Here is a 17,892-nt window from a genome sequence, read left to right on the forward strand (position 1 = left end):
CCACACACAAAGTAGTGCATGCAAACTGTATTCCTAAGTTTAAACGTATGATCATTTGAACTTAACTCAACCCTGTAATATACGTTTCTTCCTTCAGATCACCCATAAACATTATCCTTGGCAAACGCCTGAAAAACAAGTTTGTTCTAGTATGGCGATTAATAAAAAAATAAAAGGAATATATCAAGGTATATTTCTTAGCGTAATAGTTCATATTGCTATCTAAAATACGTGTTCTGCTAGAATTTACTACTTTACTTTAATTTTTACGAGGTTATATTCCAAAAAGTTCTTGGATGCCTGCTTTTGCATTACTGTCTATGACTCTATGCCAATGTGGTTATCTCTCTATTGTCTCTTTATCTCTATCTGTCTATCTATCTATCTGTTTGCGATCTATCTGTCAACTAAATTTATTAATCTATTCATTTACATGTATGCACGTATGCCCTATCCCGCATTTAATATATCTTCCTATTTAGATTGATCTATCTAAGCATTCATTAATCTATTGAATATACACGACTAATAAAATGATTAGGTAGATAAATAAGTAAATAATAAAAGACATTCATCAAAATACCAAAATACGTGCGGCTCTCTCTCTCTCTCTCTCTCTCTCTCTCTCTCTCTCTCTCTCTCTCTCTCTCTCTCTCTCTCTCTCTTGAAAATAAGTCTACAAATGAGAGAATAAGAAGAGAATAAAAGTTTTATAATGACAAAAACTAGAATGTAATAATAATAATAATAATAATAATAATAATAATAATAATAATAATAATAATAATAATAATAATAATACAGTAAAATCCCTCTTATCCGGCATCAACGGGACCGCCGACATGCCGGATACTTGAATATTGCCGGATACTTGAATAAAAGTGAAATTATGTCCACAATCACCACCATACACTCACGCATCTTACCATAACAAAGATCAGCTGATCTTGATCAGCAGCTGATCTGATCAGCTGCTTAAGTGTAAGCACAACACGCTTCCTCATTTCTACAACTTTAGGCATGATGAAGGCGTCAGGCGATAAACAGTGCACACGTGCGACTGAGTCACTGAGTAAACACAGTGCAGTGGGCCGCGGGTGGCGCGAAGCAGTGCGCTCTGGTGCCAAGGGGACAAAATATGCCTCGCGCGGGAATTTTAATCGATTTTATGAGTACACATTGATTTTTTTATTGATTTTAAGGCTCGGGGAAAATGTGCCGGATACTTGAAGCTGCCGGATACTCGAATACCGGATGAGAGGGATTTTACTGTAATGATAATGATAATAATAATGATAAACTACGATATGAAGTAAAAATTTATAACACTTTGATACGTGGGATGTCATTATAGGGAGCGTATGGAAAAATTAAGGAATAGGCCATGGAGACGTACTGAGGGACGTGGAGGGGTATCATGTGAAAAAAAAAAAAATCATAGAATATGATATCATGTACTGTACGTTGATAACCTTGAGGGCGAGGGAAAAAAAGTATGTAGTAATTAATATAGTAGTAAAGAGTTTCAGAAACTCTGATGATATAAAGAAAATAGTCCCATGGTATTTCTGTACTAAACATTTTTGTCGTATTTACGTAAACTAGAGACCACAGAATGTAGATAAACTTAAGGACTAGAGTAAAAAGCGACATTGAAGACCACAAATTCTAAAGAAGTAAAGGAAATTTTTTTTTTTTAATGGTATTTAAGCGATATATAAGAATGACTTTTAAATCCAGTTTGAAATAAAACTTATTATTTTATGGCATTTACATGAATATCAACGAAGAAGCGGTAAAGACAGATTAAAGGGTTAGAGAAGAGGGATATTCATGAATTAAAACAACATTATAAAGCTTAAGAAAATACAACGAATTGGAGAAATAAAATCTATGGTGTCTCGATCTGTGCTATATAAGATGTGTGGTGTATAGATGAATTAAAGAGTAAGGTGTAGATAGGAGGGAGTGAGAGGAGGGAGAGAGAGAGGAGGAGAGGGAGAGGCGGGAGAGGAGAGAGTGTGTGCAGACGACAACATGGCCAGCATCTGATATCGACTTGGCCATGTATTCTGACGGTTTCTGCTTCAAATTATGACATTCTGCTCACCTGCTATTTCCAGATGCACATAAAGGTAAGCAAACCCATTACTGCCTCGTTCAATTTGGTTCCCGGGCTGGAGTGAAGGCGGGAAATGTGTTAAAATAATGAGAAATGGTGGTTTGTTTTGACATTTGGGAGTCAGGTCACGGTACTAGGTCAGGTAGGGAGTGGCAAGTCTGACCTAACCTACTCTCTACCCACTCTCCTACTACTACAGGTGTTATAAGTAAAGAATATCATTACTTTAGAGAATATAATGGCCGATATCTTAAGTATGAGTTCCTGTTATAAGATTTCCATTGTTCTGTGTTATTTTGTTATTTAGATGGATTCATAAGGTGTATTTTGTGTCAAATATTATATCCTTATGGCCTTGTGTGTAAGGTGAAAGTCAGAATGGTAGGTTTTCAGGTTATTTTCAGGTGTTTCTTTTGTTTTAAGATGACCTGTACCTTCGTGAAGTCAAAAGTAGGTCAGGTCAGGAAATGGGTCACTCACTGGGGTGGTGAGGTGGGATAGACGCCGGGCCCACATTCTGCGGCAAGAGGGGGAAGGGAACTAAGGAAGTGTCACATCCTTAGACAGTTTTTGGTGGAAACTTGAGTGGATAAAGAGGTGTCTAAGTGATGAACATTTTTGGAAAAGCAGTGAAATATTAATGTTTGAAGGAAAGTAAAAATAAGACTGGTGGTTTTGAGATTAGGAACAAAGGTTTACTACTACTACTGCTACTACTACTACTACTACTACTACTACTACTACTACTACTACTACTGACTGGCCTGTATCATTATCTCAGGTGAGGATGGGTAAAGGGCTATCAGGGAAAGATTACAAAGTGTTTTTTTTTTTTTCATGAAGAGAGGAAAGGAGAAAAGGAGTTATCATTTTACTTTTTTAAGGACATTTTAGATCTGCCATTTGGTTAGATTAAGTTTTGAAAATCTCTTTGCTGTGTGGCCAGAAGACTGTGTATAGTAGCTAGTGAAGTCTCAGGCATTGCTTGTTTCTTCTGCCCTAAAAGCATTGCTGTGATCCCAGGCTTGTTGCACATTAGTTAACTTGTACTCCACACTCAAAAGGAAAGGGGAACCTGTAGGAAGCATTTTTCTGAGTTAAGATCCCCCTTGTAAACTAAAAGATCCCCCTTGTAAACTAACATTTGTTTGGCTCATTATGTATATTAGGAAAGGAATAAAGAAAAATGGGAGCATTGTATAAATCCTCTGTTTCAGAGGTATATTTTTGTAGTCTAAAAGAATATCTTTGAATTGATTCCTATGCACTGAGCATATTTAAAATTCCAGTGACAAAATCTTTGGTGTAATATAATTAGGAAATTCTCTTATCATAGCACAGTAAAATGAAACAATGGAAATGTTATACTGGCAAGCTTTGATTATTATACTTTGATTATTATATACAGTATATTCAGAGCATAGTTGATGAACCAATACAACACAACACAAAGGAAGAACATAAAAAAACAGGAAACCTTTTGGCTCTTGATGTTTGTGATAAGCTGCACTATCTAATCTAAAGTGAAAACTAAACTGTCTCAAATTGGAGTGTTATCAGCAGAGATTACAAAGGGATTTTCTCCATGTGTGAAGAGGCAAAGTTTAAGTTATTCTTTCACTTGTAATGTTTTTTCTAGTTTAATAGTGATGTATTAAGTTGCTTCCTTTGTGCTGAGGTAAAAGAGATCAATGTATTTGATAACCACATGCAAATTACGCTGTTATTTTAGTATGTAATTGTGGTTTGTTGTGTTTTAATGGAGAGAGAGAGAGGGGAGGGGGATTGACTGCTTTCATCTTAGTAATGTAATTCTTTTCATTGTCAGAGTTATATTGAAGTGGTTTCTTTTGTGATGCAGGAAAGGCTTCAGTGACTTAATGCTTTTTATTAGTGATTTTAAACAAGTATCTTTAGTAATGAAGTAGAAAAGAGGAATTAATGTCTGAAACTTGACTACAGTAATTCTGATTGACATTTTTTTTTTTTTTTTTTTTTTTTTTTTTTTTTTTTTTTGAGCAGTGATTGATGATACCCAAGTGGTGTTGAAAAGAGTTGTCATTGGCACATAGTTACAAGACCATGCCAAGTACATAACTGTAGTAGAAGTAATTTTTGTTTTGTTGGCTGGTTTGTGGAATAAATCTACATAGAAGAAAGAAGCAGAATGTATAAGATTACAATAACCCAATAAAAATAGTGACAATTCACTATTAGAAATTTTTATTTGATAATGAAAAGAAGGAAAGCTATTAATTTTTTTTCTCTCTCTCTCTCTCTCTCTCTCTCTCTCTCTCTCTCTCTCTCTCTCTCTCTCTCTCTCTCTCTCTCTCTCTCTCTCTCTCTCTCTCTCTCTCTCTCTCTCTCTCTCTCTCTCTCTCTCTCTCTCTCTCTCTCTCTCTCTTTATATAATATATACATTAGGCTGAGGCCCTCCTTAAAGGAGGCAGCCAAGATAATGCACCACACATTGTATCATTGTAGGAATAAAATGTAGAGAGATTTTTTTGTGTGGATATCTCCAGATGCTTTGCATAAACTGCTGGTAGATAGATTATAATGTAATAGAGTCAGATTTTGCACTTATTTAAAAAATGTAAAGCCTTACAGATGGTATTGCTGATGTGGTTGGTATTTGTTTTTCAGCATTGGTGGTGCTGAGCGGACTCATTCACCGGCATGACAGCTGTGATGGCCGCTGGAGACTCAGGTAGCCTGTGTGAGTTGTCTAGCATGCTGGCTGCTGCTGCCGCTGCTGCACCATCTTGTTCTGTCACTGCTTTCACCTGTCAGTGCCTGTGCCACCTCCAGGCATTTGCAGGGCCATATCTGAACTGAGAAAATTGGAAATAGAAAGGTTATGATACATGCTGAAAAAAAAAAAAAAGTGTTATTTACTTATTTTGGGCTCATTCTGAAATTACTTGCCTGAGACATGTTTGAAAATTTGCTATTTCTTCCTACTTTCATTTTGAATACAATGTCTACATTTGTAGTGCAACCATCAAGGATATTAAACTTGAAAATCAGTTTTGATATCCATACCTAGTTAAACTTGAGCTTTTGGCGTATATGTGTTTTTCCAGCTTGTTCCAATGTTGTGCAAGATCATCTTTTTATTGTTAATGCATATTATTATTACTATTGTTATCATTATTATTATCATTGTTGTTGTTGTTGTTATTATTTTTATTATTATTATTATTATTATTATTATTATTATTATTGTTCATGTTATTATTTATTTATGCATTTATTTATTATCATTTTTATTATTATTATTATTATTATTATTATTATTATTATTATTATTATTATTATTATTATTATTATTATTATTATTATTATTATCATCATCATTATTATTATTCTTTTTTAATTCCATGGTTGTACAGTCACTGCTACTTTTAGTTGAATGTCGGCCTATATGGTGACATGGTCTTGTGCCTTTCTTCACATCTCTCTTCAGCGAGTATTGTGGCCTATGAGATATTGCATTTTTAAAGTTCTACTGTTTTTCATGCTTCATATAATAGGGTTTTTCTATATCATAGTCTCTTAGTATGAATGAGTCATATTCAACAATAGACAAACTCCAAGTGTGCATTTATCGTATTTAATGATAGACTAGACATAAAGCTTCTTGATGGTGGAATGACTGTGGCTGCTGCTGTCTAAGTGAAAGCTCTGTGAAGAACTCGAGTGACAACATTGAAGAGGAACACCAGCACCCAAATGCACAGCTAAGAGAACAGTGTACAGAGCAAAGGAAGAGGCTAAGTAATCCCTAGTGAACAAACCAGATAACTTATTTGATAGGCAGGAAAAATTATGTATGTGAGTCAGAGAAGATAAGAAATAATGATACAGATGTGATGTGTAAGTATATGCTGCACTTGGTCACAGGGAATGATTTTAGGATAGTGGTGGTGGATGACAGTAATACAGTATTCAAAATGCTTGGAGAGTATTATAATTGCTAACTGAATTAGGACTTTGGGACAAAAACAGTGTGAACCAGTACCACTACCTGGCCAAGACCCTCCTCACCTAATACTAAAAAAATACAAAATAGAATGAAGAATGGCAAGGCTGTTTGGAGATATTTATAAATGTGAGCATATATCAAAGACCACTGCAGACTTTAAAGCTTTTTTGTTATTGCATTTGAAGCAATAAGACCAGCTCACCCAGAGAATTGCTCTGATTTAGGTTACATTGCTGATACTTTATGAAGGAGTTGAGAGTGACAATAAGATGTGAAATCCTGAAACAAGTAGGTGGAAGCAAAATGAGGATGATGATAAGTAGCCTAAATTATCTGCCAATTTTAAGAAAGAATATTTGGCTGTGCACATTTATTCAAGGGGGAAGTGATATTGTGGCTTAAGATCGTACTGGTTGCACAATTGTAATGGTTTAATGCAGTCTTCACTATTAATTTAATACTTGTGCACTGTGTTGTGGGAAATTAATAATTGAGTTAAATGTGGAAACTTGCAACTGGCAAATTTTGTAAATTGTGGGATGTAAGTGTTGCAGTCTGAACAGAAGTTAACTCCATAGCAAGAGAGGAGTGTATGGAAGAAGACTGGAGTAATTTTTCTTCTAACAATGAGAAGACTTCTCTTTTGCATAAAAGGCTCATTTTATATATCTTTATGATAGAAGTGTAATGCTTTATGTTAGTCAATCTTACCTTGTCAAAAATGTTAATGTCAAGAGTATAGACTAGTTTTGAAGAGAATGAAACACTGCTGTGAGAAATAGTCACATATGTCATAAAGATCATCAATTAATTGAAGGGAACAGACAGATTGTGTTAGTTGTTGTTTGAAGAGAAGGAATGACAGACATTTTGACGTGGATATAAGCCAGTAAATTAAGGATCATATGCATACAAATGTTATTGAAGGCTTGTGATTTTTTTTTTTTTTTTTTTTTATAGGCAAAGTAATTATCTAGAGATTTTGGATATATTTCAATATATGTCAGTTTTGCCATTAATCATGTTATGGTAGGTGGTCAACATTATTTCTGTCTGTCTATCTATATACAACAACATTAATTAATATTAGATACTCAGTAGTCAATGTCATGAGACAGTTTAAAGGTTTTTGTTGATAATGACAGTAAAGATCTGTGATTGTCCTTAATGCCATGGATTGTTCTTTGTGATATCATAGTGTTTTATTAATTGACACAGTGTTGCTAGAAACTCACATAAATGAACACCCTCCACAGCACTGGGTGGGTTATTGTCCTCCCTGGAAAAGGCAAGAGTCCAGCTAGACAGTGATGAGGAGGATTTTGGCTTCCTGGCAGACCTGCTCAAGTCCCGGGAGCTCCAGGCCCTTGTTAATGTACATAACAAGGTATTGCCCTATTCTTCTGTATCTATTTACTCTTGAAACTGTTTTTGGGAACTTGTTCTCAAAAAATGTGTCCTTGACAAAAGTCTCTACTTGCTTCTGTCCCCATGCCTCATGTTTGCACATTTCCAGTATCTGTCTTACTCCATCCCACATCCTTCTCTTAAATATGTTTTCATTCAGTCCACTGGCTCTGTCATGTCTGTTAAATATGCACATGTCTAAGGTAAATACCAAAGCATTTCTCTTGCAAAATATGTGAGCCTGATATCAATATTAGCATCCACAAATCTGTGAATTCAAGCACCCAGTACATCTTTAGTGTACAGTCCAAAGTGAAGTCTAGCAATCTTTAGGCACACAGTATAAGAACTATGCAGATACTTTCAGTAAGGTATTAGTTTCCTCTTTCTCAGATCAACCGCACCCGGAAGACATGCCAGGCCCTCATGTCCAATGCAGAGGAGATTGGAATCTCTATCATGAAAGAGATTCATGGCTGCACCATACCTACAGCAGATGCCATTGAACTGTTTGCCATTCTGCAATCTCCACACCTACAGGTCATTTGTTGTTTTATGTAGTCTTTGCATGACCAGTCCTAAGATAATACAGAAGCATCACATAGAAAGTTACCTTAATTTCAGTTATATATTTGTGTGAGTTGGTAACAGAGACATTGTGGATAATTTTTTTTTTTGTCTGTATTTGTTTGAAATATAATATAAACATAGATAGGGAGTATAAAACAGTTTTACTGGATCATGTCACTTCTTCATTGTCACTTGCTTCCAAATTAAATAGAACATTTGGATCAGTCTTGTTGATTTAATTTTCTTGTGGTGTGCTTGAAGTTTGAAGTCTCTCTCTCTCTCTCTCTCTCTCTCTCTCTCTCTCTCTCTCTCTCTCTCTCTCTCTCTCTCTCTCTCTCTCTCTCTCTCTCTCTCTCTCTCTCTCTCTCTCTCTCTCTCTCTCTCTCTCTCATATGTGAAAATAAGGCTACAGGTGATGATCATATATAAATTTTAAGTTAATGATATATAAATTTAAGTTAAATTTTTGTTTGAGATGTTCAGTAACCGAGGTTTCACAGTATATATATGTATATACATATACCAACAGGGAGTCCTTCAGGCTCATGACAGCATTGCTGCGAAGGACTTTGCTCCACACCTGCCAGAAATACCTGTAGAAGTGGATGAGGATGAAGAGACAGTCAAGATTGTACAGTTAGTGAAGAGCAATGAGCCCATGGTAAGGACTTATATTTTTTGTTCCCTGTTTGCTTTTCCTATTGATTGGCCAGCTTTGAGATTATGTCAGACTTTGTCACTGTGGTGTATCATTTTATCCAGGCTTACATTCCCCTTACAGAAGACTGGCCACACCTCCTTGTCTCAATGTTGGAATGAAAATAAAAAAGTAGGAGTTTTCTGTCCACTCATAATATTTCTCATAGTCATATTTTACAACACACAGGAAAACCAGTGGCAGTATTCTTTCAATCTGGTCATGAATAGAATTCAGGATTCATAAAGTCATATTAATTGCTGTATGTATTCTCTGAAGATATAGTGCATGGTTTGAGCACAAGAGATAGATATCATGATTTTTTTTTTATTCTTTGTTATGAAACATGAAAAGCAGAGAGTTGAAATTGTCACACTACACATTTTTTTGTGCACTATTTTCTTTACATAATTTGCAGGATAGATTTTGCTGGATTTTTATTTTTTTTTATCAGCAGCATTAAAAATGTAAGAAAATATCCAAGATGCCTTTATTTGTGAAGTGATGTTGCTTTCCATATGAAAAAATGTATTCCTAATTATGTATAAAACTGAATTTATAACTGTAAAAGATGAATGAAATTTCTTTGTTTGTGGATGTTGTAATGTTGCCTCATTTTTTCTCTCATTGGGTTTTGTTATTATTCACTGCTTGCACAGGAAGGAAAGGGAGCAGAGCCAATTGTGGTGAGTAGAAGAGAATAGCTTTGATAAACAATGGATGCACATAAAATGCTGTACCATGCCTGAGCTAAACTGCACTTTCAAGTGTATTCAGTTACTGTTATGCACTTGCAGTTGTTGTTGACAATCATGTGATGTAGTGTCAGACATGCACAGATTGGCAGTATTTATTGGTATGAGGATGTATTGGATCCTGGCTGCTCTGTAAGCTGTGGTTTGCAGTTCATGATATGCATGATGTGTTTGAGCATGTAAAGGGGGAAGAAAAAAGAAATGATATATGGGTTGTGAAAGGAAGATTAAATGTGAAATTTAAGATTGTAAAAGAAAAGATGATAAAAATCTTAGGAGAAACTTGAATGAATTAAAGAGAGGATGAGAGCAAACTGAATGAAGTGTGTTCAGTATCTACATCACAGTGTGTATTAAGGTTCTGAGGAACTATTTAGAAAGCAAGAAACCTGACAATGAAGTGTTCATATCTGTGTTTTGGCAAGCTGCAATTTGGTGACAAAGGCTGAGAGCAATGCTGTATTTTCCACAGTTACTGATAGTTGAATTAGGATAGTTGGAATAAGACCACTGCATTAGCTTCACTGATACACAAGTGTGGTGATTATTGTGTCATGATGACATAATATTTGTTTACCCATAGGGAGCCACCATCAAGCAGGATGACCGCACTGGTGCCATTATCATTGCTCGCATCATGCATGGAGGTGCTGCTGACCGCTCAGGACTCATCCATGTTGGGGATGAGGTGCTGGAGGTGAACAACTTCAATGTGGTGGGCAAGACACCAGCTGATGTCCACAAGATTCTGGTGAGAGAGAGAGAGAGAGAGAGAGAGAGAGAGAGAGAGAGAGAGAGAGAGAGAGAGAGAGAGAGAGAGAGAGAGAGAGAGAGAGAGAGAGAGAGAGAGATGGAATAAAATCATAACAAAATTCCTCTCAATTTTGCCATGGAAGTTACCAAATTTTGAAGTTTTAGTTTCAAGATCTTAATGGTATGTGTTCACTCATATTTCACATTTCATATTTCCCAAGTACAGAAGATAAAATAATGGTGATATTATTTGACTTTTTTAATTTGATCTTTTATGTTTCAGATGCAGGCGGAAGGCACCATTACTTTCAAGCTGCTTCCGGCCGGCAGTTCAGCCCACCTGCGGGAGAGCAAAGTGCGGGTTCGTGCCTACTTTGACTATGACCCCAAAGAGGATAAACACATTCCATGTAAAGAGGCAGGACTTCCCTTCAAGAAAATGGATATCCTGCATATAGTGACCCAAGATGATCCTTACTGGTGAGTTATTCTTTTGGTGTGGATAGCCCAGAGAGAATAGCCACATCATTACTATATTGGATATTTATATATTGGATATATATATTGGATCTTTAAGTTTGATTGTCATCTAACTCACAAACAGCCTATGTTCAATAATACAAGAGAAAAATTTGAGTGGGATTTCTAACATTACTATTTTAAAAGCACCTACCTGAAAGAATAAGATTTTAAAAGTAGATGATTAAAGAAAGATAGATGAAATGGATAATTTTTTGTTCATATCCAGTATGTGTGAATGCCTTTTTAGTTTCACTGTTCCTTGGACAGATAGAAGGTTCAGTATTGAGTCTAATCAGACCTTTTATCCAACAGTAAGGGAGGTGGATTCCTAGTTTTGTTCTCCCCTTCCTAAAGCTGTAAGGGAATGTGATGTGAGAATATATATATGGGATTAATTAAAATGCCATTGGTGTGTGACAGGTGGCAGGCAAGGAAGGAAGGTGACCGGAACATGAGGGCTGGACTTATTCCTTCACGGCAACTTCAGGAAAGACGCATCCTTGCCCACCGCCAGGACCAGACTGCCAATGGACAAAGTGAGGCTTTACTAAATGTATCTGAACTATTGCTGCTGCACTGTAAAGTGTAGCAGACTAACTTAGTAAAGTGAATTATTTTGTTATTACAGTAGGGTCTGTGACAATGAATTTTCATTTGTTTTAATTAGCTGTTTGTAATGTGATTTGTTTTACTATTCAAGAGAAAGAACTTGTGGAAAAATTTAATTTGTTCTGAGGAATAAAAATAACATAAAAATATAATAAAATCTAAAAAAAAAATACCAAAAAACACTTTGTGATGGTAGCACTACTGTTGTACTTCCCAGCTGTCTCCTTTGTGGTGATTGTAATGAACTGTTCTTTATGTCAGTCTTCTGACAATCCATGGCTAGCAGAGGTACACAAAAAGCTCTGCAAAAACATCGAGACTTATGAGGAATGTGGAACAATCCTTAATTGGCACACCATCTGTATGTTGTGATGATTAGTTCATGGTTAGTGAACCAACCTAAGCACTGGTGTGCTTAGGTTGGTGACCAACTTCCATGGATGGCGTGGACATTCACAGAGCCTGAAGGAGGTGTGTGTGGGAAGCACAGTTGTTTGTGGGGCCAAGAGTGGGGGGTGTCCAATTTTGTTCATCATTCAGTTGAAAATTTTCTTAGTAATAACGTTTGTTTTTCTGTTTTATATTACCCAAACCACACATCGTTGTGAACCTCACTACATATATATTTTATTGGTATAGTGAATGTCATGTGTACAGCTGTCATGTGTACAGTTGTCAAATCCATTCTTGTGCATAGAATGCCAGAATCATAAGACCTGACCAAGATTATTGCTATGTATAGCACCTTTAATGGCACCTATTATGATACTGCTATTGCCACACTATTATGTTGTTCATCATTTTTACAGTATCATGCTGTTTTGCTTAAAATTTCGTTGTGCCAGACGTTTATCAATTATAGTACTCATAAAGCTTGTCTTACGTAAATTAACACTAATGTGATTTTTATTAATTTTGGTATAGATATAAACCTTGAATATGAAAAGTCAGAGTAAACTATGCCTGCATGTACATGTGTTGAAGTATCAGGATTTTCTACAAAAGCTGTTATAGTTGCAGGGTGCATCCTCCCCAAGTCTCCCAGCTGTCGACCATCGCCCAAGGTGAAGAAGATAATCTATGATGCTTCAGAGAGTGAGGATTTTGATCGAGAGGAGGTACCCACATATGAGGAGGTGGCACGCCTCTACCCTCGCCCTGGTTTGCCCCGACCTGTGGTGCTCATTGGTCCGCCAGGGGTTGGCCGCAATGAACTCAAGCGGCGACTGGTAGCTCTTGATGTGGACAAGTACAGAACACCTGTGCCTAGTGAGTTTGCAACATAGTTTTTCTGTTTATAGTTGAATATTAGTTTTGTTATGCTTCATGAAATAAGAATTATTAGCTAAGGTCAAGAAAATGGAGGTGAATACTATGCTTTTACTCTATTACTGTTGTTGCACCATTATTATACCAGTACTGTTATGTACTCCTCCTTTTTTCGCTTTCATACTTAGATGATAAACACGACATTCAACAACATTGAATATGATATCATTGAAATACTACATACTGTTATATGATACTATTAGGTACCTTGGATATGTATATTCTGTATACATATATGTTGTAGGGAAAGTGTGACAATAATGGTGGTGATTGTCCTGTTCTAGTGACCTCACGACCTCCCAGACCTGGGGAGGTTAACAACAGGGACTATCAGTTTGTTACACGGGATGAATTGGAGGAGGAGGCAGCAGCAGGCACTCTGGTGGAGCATGGGGAGTTCAAGGGCCACCTGTATGGCACCTCAGCAATCACCCTCAAGAGCATGATCAATGCTGGCTATGTTGTGATACTTACTCCTCACTACCAGGTGAGTAGAGACTGTCCTTTAATACCAGGTACTATTCTCCTTTGTAAGGTTGTAGTATCCAAACAAATCAGGTTTCACTAAAGTCCATTTTTTATTGCTGCTGTGCTTAACAGCACACTTGCCCTGAATGCTGAAAACTGTGTGCATGGAAAAAAATCTCATAAATATTTTTTTTTACGTGTGTGTGTGTGTGTGTGTGTGTGTGTGTGTGTGTAAAAAACTAATAATGCCTCATGGAAAGGCACAGCTGATCATTATAGTTGGGCCTGACCTGTTGGAGAGTTTTGGGGTAATGAGGGGGAAAATTCTGATAAATGGAATGTATAACTAAAAACTTTTCCTTCAGGCCCTCAAGTACCTGAGAACTGCAGAGTTCAAACCCTACGTGATATATATCAAGCCTCCTACTCTGGCTGTGCTCAAGGAAACAAGACTGGCAGCTCATGCACGCTCAACCTTTGATGAAAATAACTCAAGGGGTTTCACTGTAAGTTATATTTCAATTTTTTTTTATCAAAACTTTATCATATTGAAATATTTTGTATCACATAGAGCAACTTAAAAATTTTCAATGTATGTTTACCTGGAAAGAGTCTGGCTTCTAGAAAATTCAATTGATTTTTCAGGAGGACGAGTTCAAGGACATGCTGAAAGCAGCAGCTAGGATAGAATTCCACTACTCCCACTGGTTTGATGAGGTGGTTGTCAATGATGAGCTCTCCTCTGCCTTTGAGCTCCTTGTCACAGCTGTCAACAGGGTGGAGACAGAGCCACTGTGGGTCCCTGCCTCTTGGGTGCAATAATCCCTGACATTTGGTGGTGCCTTCCTGGCACAGTCTGTCTGTTAAGTGGTTGAAAGTTGAGAGCCCATGTAGGAGGGTGAGAAGTAATGCTATATTGGTATAGTATTCTTGACTGTACATAGGACTAAAATAGGTTTACAGTCTCATATTGTTTAAATTGACAGTTAAAGGTACAGTTATCAAGAATTGATTATCTGCCAGTGTTTGTCACTTTAAAAATCAGGAACAGTGACGTGGAGACCATTAACATGTGCAGATAGTTAATTTTTGTCTGTACATGTCATCAAAACCTGCTAGATTAATGTTCTATCATGAGTGCATCTCCAGCTCTGGCAACACATTCCAGAAGTCATGCCAGGGAGAGAGGCATTATAATGGTCAACCCATTGTCAGTAAATCAACACTTAAAACTGTTTATGACCTCACTCTGATATTTCTGTCAAATAAGTCATACCATTGGAAATACAGTTGTGGAATAGAGCTTACTCCTGAGTGTTATGATTAGGAATGTACTGATTTATCAGTATTGATATTGATAGTAGAAACCTATTTCTGGATGGCCAGTATCTCATGTTGCAGATAGTTTGACTGGCTTCAATTCTGTTTACTTATTTGTTTATATAACTTATTTATTATTACTTGTATGTATGTATACGTGACCAGCAGTCATAACCTATCCATTTTTCTTGTACTTCGCCACATGCAGTGGATCTCAGTCAGCTGTTTAACTGAGAAGAGATGTATATAGCTCTTTAATATTTTTTCTCCTTAACATCAGTCAGTTCTACCAAATGAGTTGAGCATTTTATATGCAGCCTTTGCAGTTTTGCTGTGTTCATATGAATAAGATGAAGGATGTACCATAGTGTCTACAGGACTGATGGTGGATGAAACATGAAGCAGGTTTCTCCATGCAACTTGACTTTAGATTGATAAGTTAGTTCCGCAGTACTGGGTTCTCATTTTGTGGATTTACACAAAACTTGGATTTCTTATAGGCAAGTGATTGGCTCTTGTTTTAATCCTGGCTTATCCATGGACAGAGAATCAGAGATACAAGTATCTGCTGCAGATTCTTATGTTAGTTGGCCACAGCTGACATGGCAACATGGTGTTCTGCTTCTGTTTTTCTTTTCTTGCAATACCATTACATGCAGTTCATGATATGTGTTTTGTTTGTAACAGTATGATGATTCTCATGATGTTGTCCTGCCACTTGCATTTGTATGATGTTATTTCTCTTAATGTGGATTACTGCTGCATGAACCTTAGTCAACTGCTTTATCAGTCATTACATCTTATATTATTTTGGTAATGTAGAATTGTGCATGAATATCAGTGTGTATCAGTATCAGCAAAGTATTGGAGTATTAGTATTGTTATCCACTCAGGAATGAGTATCAGTATCATTATTGGTAAAAAAATATTGGTATCAGTACATTCCTAGTCTGTATTGTTTGAAATAGTGGTGTAGTCAACTATTATGACCACGTGGAAGCAAATGCAATCAGGAATATTCCCAGTTAGTTTATGTATTTTTAGGCTCTTTGACTTCCCATCCCATGTACTGCGCATCAAAGCTGCCGAAACTATATTAGAAACTGATAAAAGTTACAGGCTGACATACAAGGATTTTTGTCAAAATGGTGATGATTGAGAAACATTAAGATTGTGCCATGAGATAAGAAATGCAGACAATGGCAATTGTTGTGGGTTAGTGCAGCAATAACAACTCTCGTCCTGTAACACATGCCAAGAGGAGGTTGTCGGGGGAGATGTAGAGTTCCTCACCATTCTTGGTAGCAAGTACTAGTGTGGTGTTGAGACTCGGCCCTTGGCCATTACATCTCTCTTTACTTTTTGGTTTGTGCCTTTCTTTTTATGGAGTGTGGAATGGATAAAAACATACATACACTGATAAAACAAGCATTAATTCACACATATACATACATAAGCTGTCTTTCTTGTCGTTAACCTAGCTATAGCCCTTCAAAGAGTAGTAGGGATGTAGTGAGTGGTTGGCTGGCTTTCCCTTGTTACGTGGCCAGCTACCTTGCTACATGTACAGAAACATTTACTATGATACATTGTCTTCAAGCAGTGCTGAGGCAAAAAAGAAAAAAAAAATCTCATAAATAAGTGTGTGTGTGTGTGTGTGTGTGTGTGTGTGTGTGTGTGTGTGTGTGTGTGTGTGTGTAAAACTAATAATGCCTCAGCTATTAATGTATGAAATATCTGAGAGAGAGGTAGAGTATGTATTGTGTTAAATATTACAGTGAGTGGACATTTAAACTTCAGCCAAAGTTTGGAATCTCAGTACTGGAGTGACTTACTGCAGTATATCTTGTCTTGACCTTTATCTTATAAAATTGTCGCATGCTTTGTTATTACAGTGATCTAAGGGTATGTGAAATAACTGTTTATGTTAGCTTCTTCCCCTTCTTAAGTATGTCTATATTTCTGCATTTCTATTCAGCTTTGTACTTTGTTTCTATTCTATTCAGTGCTTACTTTTCAACATCATTAAGAGCCATCATCATGCTCATCATTACCATCACCATCATCATCATCATAACTATCACCGACATTATCACATCATAGATGGCAGTGGGGAGTGGTCAAAGTACAAAGACGTTGAATGTGGATGGCTGCATTCTAAAGCCTGTGGTGGCAGATGTGTTTGACATTTGTGGAGTGAAGTAGCAGGCACATGTTGTCCAGCCCCTCTAACTCAGTTAAGTGAAGCATGAGGGGCAGTGTGGTCCATCAAGAAGCACAGGCTGGGAACGACCACTGATGCCTCAATCAAAAGTAACTTAAAGACTTAGGTTGCCCCTATAAAAATCACATTGTCATCATTATCTTTCTCTCCCCTCTTGAAACCTAAGAGCTGCCTTATGTAGATTCAGGAGCTGGTTTTTTGTAGTCTCCCTATTTTTCTATGTTATTACTATCTTATTTTTATAGTACTTTCTAAAAAATGCTTGTGTACAGTTTTTGCAGATTTTCACAATATAGCTGACAATATACTTTTTTCTGTTATTGTTGTATTAGTAGTGATGTGGCCATTTTCCCGATGGTAAGCTTTTTCTTTTTATAGGCAGGGCCAGTCAGGGAAGGCAGAAGGGGCTCTAGAAGGACTGCTCTTCTAAGACCTTATCTCTCTCGATGCTTACTAAATTATTTTCACCATGATCATGAATACAATTCTTTTTCTTTTTCCACAAGATGAGATTTAGGAGTGTCTTTGTTTCATCACTGATACACACTTCATTCATGCTGTGGGAAAAGAATAATTACAGATAGACTTTCTTTCAAGACAAGAGTGTCAGATGACTTATAAGTGTTTCCTGATTACATGTGTATATAATGACATTGATCAGACATCTTACCCTGAATGTCTGTTGTCTGCTTCTGATCTGCCAAAATGTGTAAAAAAATTACAGTTGTTATTTCATATACTACATAGAGGAGTATGTTGCTTTTCATACTTAACAGAATCTCATTCCAAACTGAGACACTTTGTGTACTCTACTTTGATTTAGTGAGCCCTTGTTGTTATTGTTATTTTTTTATTACTAGCCCCTTCAAAAGCTTTAAATGGATATGGCTTCTTTGAGCCTATGACAGATAGAACAAGGGAGAGAGAAAGAGAGGTGGATGTTATGGCTTCAAATGACAATGTTTCAATAATTTTGTTACAATTTATACTTATCACTGCTTTGAGATTGTTTGGTGGTGGTTCTTGATCATAGCGTACAAAAGCAGTTTCATGGAAATTAACACACACATAAACACACACACACACACACACACACACACACACACACACACACACACACACACACAC

The 17,892-nt window shown here is 36.6% G+C and overlaps 1 protein-coding gene across 6 annotated transcripts; it reads left to right on the forward strand.

The window, feature by feature from the left end:
* The first annotated feature begins 2,000 nt into the window (after positions 1-2,000).
* LOC135112067 (MAGUK p55 subfamily member 7-like) lies at positions 2,001-16,231 on the forward strand. Of its 6 annotated transcripts, none has more exons than XM_064025980.1 (13): positions 2,001-2,135; positions 4,769-4,841; positions 7,367-7,497; positions 7,896-8,057; positions 8,617-8,748; positions 9,444-9,470; positions 10,123-10,290; positions 10,576-10,772; positions 11,235-11,350; positions 12,438-12,692; positions 13,037-13,239; positions 13,586-13,726; positions 13,866-16,231. In XM_064025980.1, the coding sequence occupies exons 2-13, from the start codon at positions 4,802-4,804 to the stop codon at positions 14,040-14,042; spliced, it is 1,749 nt and encodes a 582-aa protein (XP_063882050.1). In that variant the 5' UTR covers positions 2,001-2,135; positions 4,769-4,801; the 3' UTR covers positions 14,043-16,231. The 6 variants fall into 6 exon arrangements, with proteins under 6 accessions (XP_063882050.1, XP_063882052.1, XP_063882051.1 ...); XM_064025982.1 differs by having other exon boundaries at positions 7,911-8,057; XM_064025981.1 differs by having other exon boundaries at positions 4,769-4,832.
* Positions 16,232-17,892: the final 1,661 nt, after the last annotated feature.

The sequence above is a fragment of the Scylla paramamosain genome, chromosome 23, assembly GCF_035594125.1.
Source record: "Scylla paramamosain isolate STU-SP2022 chromosome 23, ASM3559412v1, whole genome shotgun sequence".
In the NCBI taxonomy this organism is placed as follows: Eukaryota; Metazoa; Arthropoda; class Malacostraca; order Decapoda; family Portunidae; genus Scylla; species Scylla paramamosain.